Source organism: Sorex araneus, chromosome X (assembly GCF_027595985.1).
Source record: "Sorex araneus isolate mSorAra2 chromosome X, mSorAra2.pri, whole genome shotgun sequence".
NCBI classification, from domain to species: Eukaryota; Metazoa; Chordata; class Mammalia; order Eulipotyphla; family Soricidae; genus Sorex; species Sorex araneus.
In genome coordinates this window covers 339,311,337-339,329,046 of record NC_073313.1, presented here as the reverse complement: position 1 = coordinate 339,329,046, position 17,710 = coordinate 339,311,337, and the positions used below count along the sequence as shown (strand labels likewise).

Genomic DNA, 17,710 nt, shown 5'->3' with positions numbered 1-17,710 from the left:
GGCCAACCCGGGTTCAATTCCTCCATCCCTCTCGGAGAGCCCGGCAAACTACCGAGAGTATCCCGCCTGCACAGCAGAGCCTGGCAAGCTCCCCGTGGTGTATTTGATATGCCAAAAACAGCAACAACAAGTCTCACAATGGAGACATTACTGATGCCCGCTCGAGCAAATGGATGAGCAATGGAATGACAGTGATACAGTGATATAAAAATCCAGACAGAAAACTGCATGCAGAGGTCCAGATTTGATCCCTGGCATTATACAGTTCCCTGACTGTACCAAAAGCAAACTCAGGCATTAAACCAGGAGTAGGCACTGCTGAGTGTAGCCATAATAAGTAAATAAATAATTAAACAAATCAAAAACATCTGCATGGTCCTGAACTTCGGTTGCTTAGAAATCCCATAGGGTGAGAACCCCCTTCCTCACCCTTTCCCCTACAGCCAATTTAAACATCAAGGCAGTCCTGACAGGGGTGCTATTTCTCATCAGCATGCTCTATCAGCGGGCTGTCCCAGGGCAATATCCGGTTATGGCCACAAACACAGAAGGGAGACTCTGCAGGCTGGTAGGGGCGCCAACGTGACTGAGGGCATCATGCCTGCATGCCCTCGATTCAGCCACCACAATGCATGCCTCAACTACATATGGCTTCCATTTCTCAATCATACACACCTCAAGAAGCTGGAAATAAAAGATCAAGAAACTCTGACAGCTGCAGGGACAGCACAGCGGGTAGAGCTCTTGCCTAGAAAGCAGTTGACCTAGGTTCGATCCCTGCCATCCCATATATGGTCCCCCCAGTACCGCCAGGAGTGATCCTTATGCACAGAGCCAGGAGTAAATCCTGAGCACCACTGGGTGTGGCCTGAGAATAACAAAAAGTCAGACTTTGGGGCTGGAGCAATAGCACAGCGGGTGGGGCGTTTGCCTTGCACGCGGCCAGCCGACCCGGGTTCAAATCCCAGCATCCCATATGGTCCCCTGAGCACCACCAGGGGTGATTCCTGAGTGCATGAGCCAGGAGTGACCCCTGTGCATTTTGGTGGATGTGACCCAAAAAAAAAAAAAGAAAAAGGTCAGACTTTTCTGGCTTCCCTAAATGCAGAGGGATTGGAGAGAGCACGATGGAAAAGGCTCCTCCCTGGCATGTGGTTGGCCTCAGTTCAGTCTGCAGCACACATATGGTCCCCTGCACGCCCCCAGGAGTGACCCTCATGCAGAGAGTCAGTAGTAAGCCCTGGTGATGGCTAGGTGGACCTCAAAACTTAAGAACAGAAAAAGTTCAGAAATGTCCCTATCGTATGTATCCCTTTGGTTTTAATGGACTCGAGTCTGTCTCATGAGACAGTGACTTACGTCTGCATCATACTCGCAGCCCCAGACTTGGCGCAGCGCATCAGCATGACTCAGCAGCACTCTCCCCCGCCCCAGGAGAGCGGGGTCCGTGTCAAACTCATGGCACAGCTCTCTGAGGAACCTTCATCCTCGGAGCTGAAGGACAGGGGGATGGCTAAGAACACCATTAGGCCCACAGTCTTGTAGACAGAGCTTTTGCCTGGCAGTTTGGGCAGCAGCTCACTGACTCAGCTGTGGCATGAGCATGGAGAAGTTGTTGACAAGAGGAGACACAGGGTCCCTGGGTGTTGCCATGCGGAGGGCCGAAGAGATCACACAGGTCTCTGTCCTGCATACTGGGCCAGCTCAGACTTTCACTGGATTACGCAGAAGCCATGACTGATGCAGATTCCAACACCGGATCAGTTGTGCCCTCGGGGTGTCCCTGAAGGCGCAAGAGAGAGCTCCGGGGTGTTGGGTACCTGGTCCTTCACAGGCCTCAGCCCAGCATCACTTCATTGCCAGAGCTGGGCGCTGGGTCATTAGCTCAGAGTAAGCCTGAGCATCACTGGGAGTGGCCCCCAGCCTCTGAGCTCTGTTTGGGAACACTCCCTCTCTGCCCTCCCCTCCCAAAATAAAAGACAAGCTTGATATATTGATAGTTACATCGCAATACTGGCAACTTAACTTCACCTGGTGAATGCTGCTAAACTAAAGTTAAAACTGATCCCCCTACAGACTCTTCCAGAATCTGACAAATCCATGATCAGCCATAGCCATAGTGATTGACGGCTCAGCCTTTTTTCTTTAAGTTTTTTTCTCTATTTTAAGGTACTGCATATTTTAAGTGGAATTCTGAAAGGTTTATTTACAACTTGATCTGGCTTTAAAAGATACTGACTTTCTGTTGTAACTATAAGCATGCCCTAATCTGTGTGTTTACTGGTTTGGACCACATCCTGCAATGCGCCGTGGAAACTCCTGGCTCTGTGCTCAGGGGTCATTCCTAGCAATGCAGGACAGGGTATCAGGCAGTGCTTAGGTAACCATGTCCTTGTGGGATGAAACCTGGACTCCCTGCATACAAAGTATCTCTCAACACATTGAGCTATCTCTCTGGCCCTGTAAATGTACTTCTGTATGTGTCCTTTAAAACTTTCTTTCCTCCGACCCTAGCAACAATAGTGAGTTATGTGTTGAAACATGGACTGTAACCAAGATAAAGTGTAAACGAAGTGAAACTTATCATTTACAAAGGCGGGGACTGGGGGGGCGGGAGGGGGCGGGAGGTTTAATGGGGTGGTTGGTGATGGAATATGGGCACGAGTGAAGGGAAGGGTGTTTGAGTATTGTATAACTGACATAATCCTGAGAACTATGTAACCCTCCACATGGTGATTCAATAAAATTTAAATTAAAAAAAATAATAAAATAAATAAAATAAAACCTTCTTTCCTCCGAACATGAAAGCCACTCAATACCTCTATTGCAAACTACAACACCCAAAAGGAGAGAGAACAAAAGGGATTGCCCTGCTGCAGAGGGAGGGTGGGGTGGTGGGGGATGGGGTGGGGGTGGTGAGAGGGATACTGGGAACATTGGTGGAGGAGAATGGGCACTGGTGGAGGGATGGGTAAACAATCACTGTATGAATGAAATGCAAACACGAAAGTTCATAAGCTTGTAACTGTACCTCATGGTGATTTACTAATAAAAATTTTTTTAAATAAAATAAAATAAGATCTCCTTTCCTGTGTGTACTGGGGAAGGTTAGGGGCCTGGGTCAGGAGTCCTGTGATGGGAGGCCCCATGTGACTTTGGCAGCAGAACACAAAGTTTTCTAAGAATCTGACTACTAATGTTCTTAGCCTGCAAGTGTGTAGTCTGTTGGTTTTTTGTTTGTTTGCTTGTTTGTTTGTTTGTTTGGGAAACACCCAGCAGTATTTACTCCTAACTCTGCCCTTAGGATTCATTCCTGGCAGGGCTCAGAGAGCCGTATGGGATGCCGGGGATCAAACTAGATTGGCTGCATGCAAGGCAAATGCCCAACCTACTGCACTATCACCCTGCCCCAGCCCCCAAGTGTGTCTCCTGGCAGTAGTGCCACCGTTTAATCCTTACCAACCCCCAAGATAGCTTTCTTTTCCAGATTTCATGACTGAAGAGACTGGGACTGGGGAGGACAGGACTTGTACCACACAGCTCTCGTTCTCAGCACACATGAAAAACCCTTGCATGAAACCACAGCACTCAAAAGGAAAGAGAGAGAGCAAAATGGAATGCCAGCCACAGAGGCAGGGTGGAGGGAGGGGGAACAGGGTGGGAATGGTGGGAGGGATGCTGGGACCATTGGTGGTAGAAAATGGGCACTGGTGGAGGGATGGATACTTGACCATCGCATGACTGAAATGTAAGCATGGAAGTTTGTAAGTCTGTAACTGTACCTCATGGTCATTCACTAATAAAAATAATAATAATAAATAAAATAAAATAAAATAAAAATTAAAACCCTGCATGGCCTTGAAGAGGTACCACATGCAAATGTGCTCAGAACAGCATCTGTGGGACAGGACAGGTAGCTGCTTGTCACACTTCTCAGAAGCAACTGGGAAGAGTTTCACTAACATAACAGATAAGACAGGGTCACTGAGGCCTAGGGTATATCCCACCTCCCCATATGGGGCCACAGATTCCACAGGGTTCTCCCTTCCCAGACTGGAAGTCAGGAGCTGAGTGCCCACCCTGTCTGCATGGGGAATGATTTCCAGGCAGAAAACGTGCCCTTCCACCATATTTTCCTACTTAAAACATATGGTTCCCGGGGCCCAAGGAGCTAGCTCAGAGGCCTGGGGCACATGGCTGGCATGCACCAGGCCCCTGGTTCAAGCCCCAGTACCTCATGTTTCCCCAATCACTGCAGTCCTGGTGGCCCCCAGTATGACAGGGCCTGAGCAGCAGCTTCAAGTCACTAAGCACAGCACTGGACCAGTGAGCCAGGTTGACTGAGCATTGCTTGAGAGGTACCCCCATGCCCCCACCCCCACCTAAAACTAGGTGACCAAGAAGGAAGAAGCCAAAGGTTGTTCTTGGAACCTAAATTCCAAGTGAACCCCACCGGTGAGACCATTTGAGTTTTCTCCAACATGATCAGCTTAGTTAAGAGTGTCAGCATGTTGGGGCCACAGAGAGACTCAAAAGTCTGAGTGTCCATTAGTGGAGTATAGAATAACATCACATGAGGCTGACACCCAAGGACAGTAGACACAAGGGTCAGGGAGATTGCCCCATAGCTAGAAGCCTGCTTCATGAGTGTAGGGGAGAAGGCAGATGGAATAGAGAAGGGATCACTAAGAAAATGATGGCTGGAGGAATCAGTCAGGATGAGAGATGCATGCCGAAAGTAGATAATGGACCAAACATGATAACCTCTCAGTGTCTGTGTTGCAAGCCATAATGCCCCAAAGTAGAGAGAGAGTATGGGGAATATCGTCTGCCATGGAGGCAGGGGGAGGGTGGGAAAGGTGTGGTATACCCAGGATATTGGAGGTGGGGAATGTGCACTGGTGGAGGGATGGGTGTTTGATCATTGTGAGATTGTAACCCAAACATGAAAGCTTGTAACTATCTCACAGGGATTCAATAAATTTTTTTAAAATGCTGAGTGTCAATACCTCTAATTGCAAACCACAACACCCGTAAGGAGAGAGAGAGAGAGAGAGAGAGAGAGAGAGAGAGAGAGAGCAAAAGGGAATGCCCTGCCACAGAGACAGAGGGGTGAGGGAAGATGGGTGGTAGGAGGGATACTGGGATCATTGGTGGTGGAGAATGGGCATTGGTGGATGGATGGGTACTCAATCACCGTATGACTGAAACATAAGCACGAAAGTTTCTGAGTCTGCAACTGTACCTCGCGGTGATTCATTGATTAAAAATTATTTAAAAAAAAAGGCTGAGTGTGAGCTTGGACTACAAGAGGATGAGCACCAGCCCTCGCACTATACATTCCCCCCAAGACCACTGGGAGTGACCCCCGAGCAAGCTGCAGAGCAGGGAGTAGCCACTGAACACCCTGGGTGTAACCTGAAAACAAACAAACCAAACATTGCTGGCTTGGATCCTCGAAGCACTTGGGCTGGCTGGGCTGCAGAGCTGCTTCGGGTCCACACAGCAGGTGAAATCAGCCCGATAGTCTCATTCCTGTCATGATCAGAGCCCCTGCAGGGGCAGTGTGTCTGTCCTGACCACCCCGAGTCCCAGCCCTCCGGCCACTGGCCTGGCCTTGGCCAGAACCTCCCACCCCACCATCCCAGCTTTCCTCTCCTGAGGGGGCCTGAAAGGGTCTGTCCTCACAGGGGCTCATTCTCATTGAGTCCACTTTTCTCTGGAGGGGAGAGGCTTTAGGTGAAGAGAGTGGGATGGGTTTGGGATCACATCCAGCAGAGTCAAGACTATACTTGTGACTCTGTGCTCAGAAATTACTCCTGGCAGGCTCAGGGGACTCTACGAGATGCCAGTCATCAAAAATGGGTCAACCGGGGCTGGAGCAATAGCACAGTGGGTAGGGTGTCTGCCTTGCACACGGCTGACCTGGGTTCGATTCCCAGCATCCCATATGGTCCCCTGAGCACCGCCAAGGGTAATTCCTGAGTGCAGAGCCAGGAGGAACCCTTGTGCATTGCCAGGTGTGACCCAAAAAGCAAAAAAAAAAAAAAAAAAAAAATGGGTCAACCGCATGCAAGGCAAACACCCTATCTACTGTGTTATCTCTTAGGCCCTTTTTTTGGTCTGTTTTGTTTGGGGGCCACATCTGGGGATGCTCAGAGTTTACTCCTGGCTCTGTTTTCAGGCATCACTTTGGCTGGACTCAGGGGACCATATGTGGTGCCAGAGATCAATGCCAGGTTGGCCATATGCAAGGCAAGTGTCTCACCTACTATATGGTAGTAGGTGAGACCATATAGTAGGTGAGACAGAGGCCCCCAAGTCTGCTTTCTCTCTACAGTCTGTTAGAGTCTACAACCTCTTTTTAAGGCCTGTTTGGCGGAGTCTAGACTGAGGGCTTCAAGGCTCCTGTGACTCATGGGGAGAAGAGAGGTGTTATAGAATTTAGGGGCATGGGAGGGAGTCTGAGACTAGTTGTGCCCGTATCTTCTTGCACTTAGGAGCATCCAGCCCCAGCTAACTCTGTGCATGGCTGCATGCAGTTCCCATCTCCAGACTCTTGCCATAGTTATGGGGGCACGACAGTTACGGTGCCTCCCTAGTACGTGCTTGACCTCCGCCCAATTTCTGACACAATACAGTCCTCCAAACATTGCCGTGTGTAGCCCTGGTGGCCCCCCAGCACCCCATTACCCGAGCAGCATTGAGGGCACCCTCTGACCCCTGCATCCCAGTCCTGAACCACCAGCCCAACCGCCAGCCCAATTCAGCTGAGAATCACTGTCAGGGCATCCTGGTATCCTGAGCACCTGTCAGGAGTCCTCCCAAAGTTCTAACTTTTGAATAAGGGCCCCCCACATTCCATGTGAACCAAGCCCCTCACGTTATGGATCTGTCTCTGGTTGGGGATCACAAGGTTTTAAAACCTCCCCAGGGTCCTCTTCCATGAGTGGCCGTCAGAGGTCCCGACATGGTGCGCTACTCGCTGGACCCCGAGAACCCCAAGAAATCATGCAAGTCCCAGGGCTCGAACTTTCACATGCACTTTAAGAACAATCGGGAAACGGCTCAGGCCATCAAGGGCATGCATATCAGAAAGGCCACTAAGTGCTTGAAGGATGTCACTCTGCAGAAGCAGTGTGTGCCCTTCCGGCGTTACAACGGTGGCGTTGGGAGGTGTGCCCAGGCCAAGCAGTGGGGCTGGACACAGGGTCGTTGGCCCAAAAAGAGTGCTGAATTCTTACTGCACGTGCTTAAAAATGCAGAAAGTGATGCTGAACTCAAGGGTGTAGATGTAGATTCTCTGATCATTGAGCATATCCAGGTGAACAAAGCACCCAAGATGCGCCGCAGAACTTACAGGGCTCATGGGCGAACTAACCCCTACATGAGCTCTCCTTGCCACATTGAGATGATTCTTACTGAAAAAGAACAGATTGTTCCTAAACCTGAAGAGGAAGTTGCACAGAAGAAAAAGATATCATAGAAGAAACTGAAGAAGCAAAAACTTATGGCCCGGGAAAAAGCTCAGCATAAAATAAAAATCTAAGTAAACTGATGAAAAAAAAAAAAACCTCCCCAGGCTCCATAGAAATTGTTGACTTTCTTTCCTTTTCTTTTCTTTTCTTTTCTTTTTATTTTATTGAATTACATGATATAGTTACAAGTTTTCATGTCTGAGTTACAATCACACAATGATCAAACACCCATCCCTCCACCAGTGCACATTCCCCACCACCAATATTCCCGGTATACCCCCCCTTTCCCACCCTCCCCCTGCCTCCATGGCAGACAATATTCCCCATACTCACTCTCTCTCTCTCTCTCTCTCTCTCTCTCTCTCTCTCTCTCTTTCTCTCTCTCTCTCTCTCTCCCCTTTTGGGCATTCTGGTTTGCAATACAGATACTGAGAGGCCACCATGCTTGGTGCCTTACCTACTTCAGCACACATCTCCCATCCCGACCGATTCCTCTACCCTCATTATCTTAGTGATCTCTTCTCTATTTCAGCTGCCTCCCCAACTCATGAGTGCAGGCTTTGTCTGTTGGGTTAGTTTTGGTTTGGTCTCATTGGGGTTTTAGGCCACACTCAGTGTCACTCAATATTTGTGACTCAAATATGTGGGACTCAAATATCACTATTTGTGACTCAATATTCAGGAAACATGTGATGCCAGGATCAAACCCATACCTCTTGTGTACACAAAGTATGAACTCCCTCTCTGGCCCCAAAGATGGTGATTTTCTTAAAAATATCATTCTCTGGTGTCTTACTCTTACTAACTTTTACATTTGTAGGATTTATCTATTTTATGTAAATGTTGTCTATTTTTCTTTTGGGACAACACCTGGAAATTTTCAGAGATTACTCCTGCATCTGCACTCAGGAATCATTCCTGGGGATTCTCAGGGGACTATATGGGATGCCAGGAATTGAACCCAGGGTGGCCAAGTGCAAGGCAAGTGCTCTACCTGCTGCACTATCACTCCACCCACTATTTCATGTAAACTTTATAGCACAGAGGAGGATATAAACATATATACATATAATAGCACATATATATACTATATATACATATATAGTATATATATAGCACAGTAAGGGCTGGAGTGATAGCACAGCGAGTAGGGCATTTGCCTTGCATGCGGCTGATCTAGGTTCGATTCCTCTGTCCCTCTTGGAGAGTGTGGCAAGCTACTGAGAATATCCTGCTCACACGGCAGAGCCTGGCAAGCTACCCGTGGCGTATTCAATATGCCAAAAACAGTAACAAGTCTCACAATGGAGACATTACTGGTGCCTGCTCGAGTAAATCGATGATCAATGGGATGACAGTGATACAGTGATACACTATAATCACAGTGATACAGTGATTATAGCACAGAATTATTTATAATATCCATTTTAATGTATATTCCTGTAAAAAGAATGATATGCAGTTCTTGAAAAAAATATATTTTATCAACTTCATATTATAACTATCATTGATGTTATAATTTTGTAGAATTTCAGTTTAGCTCTATTCATCTACATGTATAGGTGATACTACCTCCACAATAATTTTTTAAAAGATCTGTCTCATATGAAGGATAAAAAAGAAACACGGTGAGGGATAACAAGTGTTCAAGATCATCAGAACCAGATATTTTACCTATAGAACTGAGTTTACATGAGGGAGGTGTCTGGGAGGGTCCTTGGGACATGGGTGGGAACATGCCCTGATGGCCTCGGTGTGATGTTGGAACGATGGATGCATGAAACATATAATTTACAGGACTGTAAATCTCAGCATCTCAGTAAAAATGGTTTTAAAACTATCACGTGGGGCTGGAGCAATAGTACAATGGGTAGGACATTTACTCTGCATGCAGCCGATCTGGGTTCGATCCCTGGCTTCCCATATGGTCCCCCGAGCACTGCCAGGAGTGATTCCTGAGTGCAGAGCCAGGAATAACCCCTGAGCATCGCTGGGTATGACCCAAAACAACAACAACAAAAAATCACATAAAGCAATCCTTAATTTTACACATGGGGAAATTGAAGACCCTAAAAAAGATAGCAGATTTGCCCAAGATAATCAGAGTCAGCCATGCATAGGCTCTGAGCTGGCACCAGGAAGTGACTTGGGATGCTCTATGCCAGTCACATGCGGGCTCCAGCCTGCCACATGGGTCACTGCTCGGGAGGCCTGGTGGGTGCTTACCTTTGAGGCCTGGGACGAGAATCTGCACAGAGCAGGCGTCCTCTGGCGTCTGCTGAGGATGTCCAGATGGAAGCAGCGACAGGAGGGCCAGGCCAATTAGGGCCAGATCCCGCTTCATAATGAGCCCTCACAGGACACTGACTCCTAAATGAAGGAAGGAATAAACAGTGACGGGAATTCCAGAGCCCAGTGACAGCGAGTGACAGTGTGCAGGCCACAGGCAGGCCACCTCCCTGCCAGGGACCCTCCTCTCTCTCTCTCCCCCTCTCTCCGTGTCTCTCCCTCTCTCTGTCTCTGTTTCTCTCCCCCTCTCTTTGTATCTCTCTCTCTGTCTCCCTGTCTCTCCCTCTCTCCCTCTCCCTCCCTCTCTCTCTCTCCCCCTCTCCCCACCTGCCCCTGCCCCCCTCTCTCCCCTCTCCCCCTCCCAACAGACACTAAGAAATTGCCAGTCCCCATGTCCAGCCCTATGAAGCCCACTGTGCTAGCATGGCCACTACTGAGACCCTCCCAACCTTCAGAACACACTTCCAAATAGGCGGTGGGTCTCCGTGCTGCAGATGTGGGGTGTCTCCTACCGGGGAGGGGCACTGTGGAGGGGGCTTGGGAAATCCTGCACCTTCAGGTGCTGCCAATGTACTGCCTCCACCGCAGACAAGGATGTTGTCTTGAACTTGTTGTTCCAGACATGCAGGGAACAGCGCAGAGGCCAGACACCAGGGTCAGTGTGATGGGAACACCCAGGGAAAAGCCACCGCCATGCCAGCCCCTCTCATGGGGAGACCCCTGGGAAAGCCAATGGACCTCAGGTACTGTCCTGTAGGGACCCACAGCGGCTTCCTGGTGTCCCAGGGTCCCTCTCCTGCCCCCAATCAGGAGCAGCCTCCACACCCCAAAACAGACAAGCCAGGACACCACCAAACCTGGGCGAGGAGGACGCCCTGCATGGAGGAAAGGTGGGAGGTGGGGAGGGAGTCGTAAGGTGGGGAGAGTCAGGACCTGGGTCCAGGAAAGAGAGGGAGACTCAGGAGGTGTCTAGGGAGGAGGAAGGAGGCCCAGAAGGGGGCCAGGAAGGAGGGGAAGACCCAGGAGGGGGGCAGCAAAAAGAGGAGGCAACCCAGGAGAGGGCCCAGGAAGGGAGCACTGAGAAAGGGGGATGCTCATGGGGAGGCCTCCAGGTCTCACCTCGACTCCCCAGGGCTCCCCACGTCAGCCAGGCGGGCAGATGCCAACCCCAAGCAGGCTTGATCTAGTCACTGGGGCAGGGCAAGAGCTAAGCTTGCATCTGGCTAGAAGAGACAGAGACAAGCAGAGGGACCAGAGGACAGAGGGAAACTTGTGAGTCTGGTGGGGTCCAATGAGACAGGAGGAAGTCCCAGGCAGGGAGCAACACCTGTGGCCTAGGAACCTGCAACAGGTGCCAGAGGGCACCAGGGCTTGGGTGAGGAGCACCCTTGGGGCGGAGCTGCAGGACTCCGGGACGAGGTTGGAAGGAGGAGCCCGTGAGCACCGTGGCACCCACGCCTGTCCATTCCCTACAGGGATCCCGGGAGGGGGGTGGGAGGCGGGGCAGGCAGGAAGGTCCCCACTGGAGCATCAGGAGGAAGGGGCTGCCAGTGCCTGCGGGAGCAGAGGGCGGGGCTGGGAGCCAGGAGGGAGGCAGGGAAGAGCTGAGTGCGGGGGAGGCTCCCCGGGACCTGGGGCAATCGTGGGGGCTGTGTGAGGTCCAACTGACCATCTCCTCTCCCCGCCAGCCCCGCCCAGGTGGAGGAAGATTCTAACGGGCTGCTAGAGGTGCCCCCACGTGTTAAAAGCCCCCCTGCTTCACTTCCTGCACAGAAGGCAGGAAGGGGCCCTGGACAGATGCCCCAAAAGGCCCATCACACTGCGGAGCCCCTGTCTGACCCTGTGTTGCCCCGACCTTTCCACCAAGAGCCCTGATGGGTCCCTCTCCCAAGGGGTGGGCGGCCCCTCTTCTGCGCTCACAAGAGCAAACCAGCACTGCAGCAGCGGGGGAGTTTCAGAATCCTCCGATGCTGACCCTAGTCCCCATGTGTGAGGCGGGCATGGAAGGAAGCAGGGTGGGGACATGTTTTAGTGTGACTATACTAAGGTCCACGCACAGCTGAGGCGCTGGCTGTGAAGTAGCCGGGGGCAGCGAGGATAGTGTGTGGAAGGCAGAGTTGAGAGCATCATGTGCTCAAGGAAGGCACGTTTTCAGGGCAATGAGATTTATCGTCTGTCATCGAGGGATGTGAAGGGCATGACAGTTCTCATCCCCTGTGACTTAAAATGGTTGGGGGGAGGACAGGAAGATATTTTAGGGTTGAACCATGAAAAGCAAAGCTGGGTAGGTCGGGTCAGGCAGACTGCAGAGCCTGCCCTCTGGATTCCCAGGGATTCTGGCTCCCCGCTCCTGTCTCTGCCAATAGGGTGAGGTGTCTGCCTCCCGCGGCCCAGTGACAGCCTGGGGGCTGGGCAGGTGCATCTTGCACACAGAATCCCAGTGCAGGGTGCCCTGGACAGTGCCTTGGCAACATCACCTAAACATCACCCTGTGTCGTTCCAAATCATAGGAGGAAAAGTCGGGGCGGGGGGAGTGAAAGATGGGGGCACTCACGGAAACTTAAGACTAAGCAGCAAAAGACCACTACACCCTTTTATTCAATTGCACTGAAATCAGAGACACAGAAGTAGCCCTAAAGTGGGCCAGGACACACACAGTGTGTGAGCAGAGGACCTGGGCGAAACCACGAGTGGCACCAACGTTTTCTGCTCCTCCTACCAGAGAAAGAGGTTAAACCACGACAGTGTCAAGTATGTCCATCCTCAAGTCGAACGAGAGGGCAGGAGGAAGCAAGGAGAGGAGTCAGGGGCCTTGTGCAGGGTGCAGGGGAGGGGAGTGGCTGAGGAGAAAGGTGAGCTGTCCTGCCCACACAGGGCTGAGGGACCAGCCTACACACACACACACACACACACACACACACACACACACACACACACGACACCACCTCTCGCTGTCAACCTTTCTCTGGAGGAATTTCCCTCACAGAGACCCAGCGTGACAACACTCCCACCCTGGGTGAAGGGACAGGGTTGCGCGTGTCAAAGCCACGGGCAGTGGAGACTCAGCAGCACTGAGAAGCGCCATCTGAGAATCAGGTTGCAGCTAAGCCAGAGCACCAGGGGCTGAGGGCCCCATGTACCCCGACCCTCTCCACGCCCCTCCTCAGGGAAGCCCTCCTTCCCGCCATCTAGCTCCCACTGGTTCTTTGATGCTCCTTCCCTCCCTTTCTTGTTGCTGCTGAAGACCTGAGCAGGTGACCCACTCGAGTGCGGTTCCCACACATATGCATGGGGGTGTGGCACCCAGCATCGTGGAGCTCACCAGGGGCACACACTTGGTGCTGATGGGCACACACCCCTGGCTGGGGGCCAGCAGAGTTGACACACACCTTGTTGTGGTGTTGGAGACCCCAGGCAGTAGAGCTGCCAGGACAGGGCTTAGCACATGTGGGACAGTGCTCGGATTGAATGCGTGGCCTCACACATGCCAGGCAGATGCCACTGAGCCATCTCTGGGGACCTTCATTCATGCCGCTTTTGAGCCATATTCCCACAGCGGGATGTATTCTGAGATACTGTATCATCGGGACCAGAGATATAAGCAGAACCAGAGCAGGGAGGGCACTTGCCTTGCACGCAGCTGACCAGGGGTTGATCCCCAGCATGCCATAGGGTCCCCTGGGTTCTAGCAGGAGTGGTCCTTGAGCACAGAGCCAGGAGTAAGCCCCGAGCACTGCTGAGTATGGCCAAAAACAAGCCAGAGTGTATTGTCTTGGGTTTGAGTTTTATAGGACATCATATCACATTAGAGTCTCCTGCCACTTATTTGTCTCACTCAACATGATGCTCTGGGATTCGACCCTGCTGCTCGCTGATTAGTCACATTCATGAGAGCGCCAGCACCCACGGCTGCGGGTAGGAGTTGGCAGGGCTAGGACAGGGCCGGACTCACATCTCTGCGGGCCACACAGTAGCCTCACGGCTGGGCCAGGAGTGCTGGTGGAGGAGGCAGAGATCCCTTAGGGGACTTGGATGTGGGGTGGCAGAGCTTATGTAGGAGTGGTGCTCCGCATGTGCCCGTATCCCTGTGGGTAGATGCCCCAGCTAAAGTGTAGATGGTCAGTGGTACACACCGCCCTACGCGGAGCTGGCTCAGCACAAGTGCTCCTTCCATGATGCCCTAGATCCAGTGCCCTCACCCCTAGAAGGCATCCACCGCTCCACGGTGCTCAGAGGGGCAGACCCCCTGCGCTGAGACGGTCAGTGCACCCCTCAGAGTGCCTGATCCTGGCTTCCCAACACTTCATAAATGGACCAAGGAGAGAGTCCTGGAACCCTGGAACCCGGCAGTGAGGGTCCCTGGGTATTAACACATGGGACCGACACTGAGGGGACAGGGATGAAGATCAGTGTCACCCAGAGGCCACGGGATAAACTGGGATGGCCATAGCATGCCCATGGAGATGAACACATGGTTCCTGTTTTACCTGTCAGAAATCCAGGGCAAACTCAGGACCTTGCCCAACACCACAAAGACAGAAATGGGGCTTGGGGTGATCACACAGTGGGGAGGGTGTTTGCCTAGCACATGGCCAACCTGGTTCAATCTCTGGCATCCCATATGGTCCCCCAAGCACCACCAGGAGTGATTCCTGAGTGCAGAGCCAGGAGTAACCCGTGAGCATTGCTGGATGTGGCCCAAAAGCTAAAAAAAAAAAGACAGGAAATGATGAAGACAATGTACCCATCTAGGTGTTTCTACAGCCACTGATTCTCTTCATGCAGCCCACCTGTTCACTTTCAGCATCAAAGTAAGAAACATTCCTCAGAGACTGGACAGTAGAGAGGTTAAGATTCTTGCCTGGCATGTAGGCAAAGCTGGTCTCCCAAGCACTGACTGGCATTCCTCCCCCCATGGAAGGAAAAGATGCTCCTTGGCTCAGCCGGGCAGAAGAGATGGCTCAATGGCCCGTGCTCATATTCTGCATGCTGGAGACCCAGGTTCCATCCCCACCACCTCAATATCCCTCAAGCAAAGAGCCAGAAATTCCCTCCCCCCAAAAAAAACTTCACACCAGTAATAGGCATTTTTGCCTTGTTTTGTTTTCTTTTTTTGGACCACACACAGTTGTTCTCAGGACTCCTGGTGGTGCTCATAGAACTGTCTGTGGTGCCAGGGATTGAATGAGCATTGGTCTCATGGGAGGCAAGCACCTTAACCCCTATACTATCTCTCTTGCCTGGATATTCTCTTTTAATATTTCTTGGTTTGGGACCCATACCTGCAGGACTCAAGGGATACTCCTGTCTCAGTGCTCATGGGTCACTCCTGATGGTCACTCCCACAGGGAACTATGTATATGATGCCAATGGCAGAACTCAAGGCTACTGCATGCAAAGTATCTGCTTCAGTCCTTGAGGTCATCTCTTCCAACCCCACTTTGATATGACTGAATGTGTGTGGTGGGGGGAAAAGGTCTCTGTGTTTACTGCACACCAAGAAGGATACACACAACTTACTTAATTCCCACAATCATTGGGGAATTGTTTGGCTTCTTATTTTTCCAGGAGAAGAAGTTAAAAATGAATAGCCAGGGGCTGGAGCAATAGTACAGCAGGTAGGGCATTTGCCTTGCATGCGGCCAACTGGGTTCAATTCTCAGCATCCCATATGGTCCCCTGAGCACCACCAGGGGTGATTCCTGAGTGCAGTCAGGAGTAACCCCTGTGCATCGCCAGGTGTGACCCAAAAATCAAAAATAAATAAATAAATAGCCAAAATCTGGAAACAACCTGAGTGCCCGAGAACAGACAAATGGATAAAGAAACTATGGCACATCTACAAAATGGAATACTATGCAGCTTTTTGGAAAAGTGAAGTCATGAAATTTGCCTATAAATGGATGGACATGAAGAGAATCATGCTGAGTGAAATGAATCAGAAGGAGAGGGACAGATATAAAATGACTGCATTCATTTTTGGTATATAAAAAATCTATAGTAGAAGACTAATATCCATAGTCAGGGAAAACAGGGGCTAGGAGGACTGGTCAATGGTTGGGATCAACCACAAGTGTGTGCAGGGTGGAGGGTAGGTAAGACAGAGAAGGGACCATTATCACAATAATAGCTAATAGGTAGATTCTACACAAGTACTGTGTGCTAAATGTAGGTAAAGGGATATACATGATAACCTTTCGGTATCTGTATCGCAAACCACAATGCCCAAAAGGAGAGGAAAGGAGAGAGAGAGAGAGAGAGAGAGAGAGAGAGAGAGAGAGAGAGAAGAAAAGTGCTTGTCATATAAGTAGGTTTGGGGTGGGGTAGGGAGGTGATGGGAGGGAAACTGGGGACACTGATCACTAGTGCTGGGAATTGTATACTGGTGAATGGGTGGGTGTTGGAACACTGTATGACCGAAACCTTATCATGAACAGCTTTGTGAGGGTCAATCTCACAGTGATTCGATTTAAAAAAAAAATCAAGATAAAAGTGAGCCCAGGGAGACAGAGCATTAGTACAGCAGGTAGGCACTGCCTTACACAGGGATGACCCCGGTTTGATCCCCCACCATCCCATATGGTCCCCCAAACCCACCAGAAATGACCCTTGGGCACAAAGCCAGGATTAAGCCCTGAGACCCGCCAAGTGTGCCCTCCCCCCAAAGTGAGCCCAGCACCACGCCTGCCTGCCTCCCCTCACTGCCAAGCCTGCTGCTCACCCACCCAAAGCTGGTCATAATGATAATGAAAGAACTCGAAGGAACAAATGTCTGAAGGAAAGTCAAGCGTTCATGCAAAGTTGCCCAGAGTCCAGGCCCCCGCGACTGAGCTTTGCTCCCTCCCTTTCCCACAGCCAGCTCTGCCACAGATTCCGGTGAGAGTGACCCCGTGTGAAGGAGGCTGATGCCAATCGTTCAGGTCTGGTATGGAGCTCTAGGGCAAGTGAGGGGCGGGGGGCAGGGGAGAAAAAACGGAGTGTGTACAGGCAGGACTGTTTACAGCTGCAAGCCAGGCAATGGACATGATGCTCCCCGCCTGCCACAGATTCTCCACACCCCCAAGCAGCCTGCAGGTCCACACAGCAGGCCAGGGCCAGCTCCTCAGACAGGGACCTGTGTGCACCCATCCGAGACTGAAAATGCTGCCCCCGTTGGAGAAGTCCTTGTAACGTTCACGGGGCCAGAGAGAGTACAGCGGGGAGGACGCTCACCTTGCACGTGGAGACCCAGGTTCAATCCCTGGTTCCCGATACGGTCCCCTGATCACTTGTTCATGAGTGATCCCTGAGGTCAGAGCCAGGATAAGTTCTGAGCACTGCGTTGAGTGTGTGTGCCCCCCCCCAATAAAAAGGTCCTAATAGTGGCCCACCACAGGGATGCTGCAGCTTGTGGTCAAGCCTGATGAGTACATTGGGCCGGAACCACGATGAACTCCGTCTCGGATACGGCAGCAAATGTGTTGCTCTTTCAGAGGCTAGCTCCTCAGTCACGAGAAACATTTATTCCACTGACTTCTTCCACTCAGCCTAATAAAAGATATAGTTTCTGACTCTTTCTTGGATGCAAGCTGGTATTATATTTTTTTTACTGAAAACTGGGGCAATAACTCAAAGGTCCGAGTGCATGCAGGAGGCCCACGTTTGGTCCCTGGCACCACATGGTCCCCCAGACACCACATGGTCCCCCTGAGCACTGCTTGGTGTGGCCCAAAACCAAAAAAATATATATTAGTACTGCATTATGTCATTTTTAAGCTCAAGTATGCATCTTTAAAAAATCAACTTGTAGGGCCACAGAGATAGTAAAGTGGGTAGAGCACTTTCCTTGCATGCAACCAACCCAGATTGGAGTCACAGAATCACATGTAATTCCTAAGCCCCACCAGGAGTGATTCCTGAGCAAAGAGCCAGGAGTAAGTCCTAAGCAGCACTGTGTGTGGCCA

The 17,710-nt window shown here is 51.0% G+C and overlaps 2 protein-coding genes across 5 annotated transcripts in view; one reads left to right on the top strand and one right to left on the bottom strand.

Moving 5' to 3' along the window:
- COLEC11 (collectin subfamily member 11) overlaps positions 1–9,843 on the bottom strand; it is a 48,861-nt gene extending 39,018 nt beyond the window's left edge. For 3 of the 4 annotated variants that reach the window (XM_004609380.2, XM_004609379.2, XM_004609381.2), the window contains exon 1: positions 9,705–9,822. In XM_004609380.2, coding sequence (XP_004609437.2) covers positions 9,705–9,822 — 118 coding nt within the window. Of the gene's footprint in view, positions 1–9,704 lie in introns of all 4 variants that reach the window. The other variant, XM_004609378.2, reaches the window with a different exon arrangement.
- On the top strand, positions 6,971–7,537 carry LOC129399996 (60S ribosomal protein L17-like). Its single transcript, XM_055122085.1, has one exon. The coding sequence runs from the start codon at positions 6,971–6,973 to the stop codon at positions 7,484–7,486; it is 516 nt and encodes a 171-aa protein (XP_054978060.1). The 3' UTR covers positions 7,487–7,537.
- Positions 9,844–17,710: the final 7,867 nt, after the last annotated feature.

Bases quoted from the DNA above. Each gene is read 5' to 3' on its own strand.
- LOC129399996 (XM_055122085.1), top strand. From the start codon at position 6,971: ATGGTGCGCTACTCGCTGGACCCCGAGAACCCCAAGAAATCATGCAAG.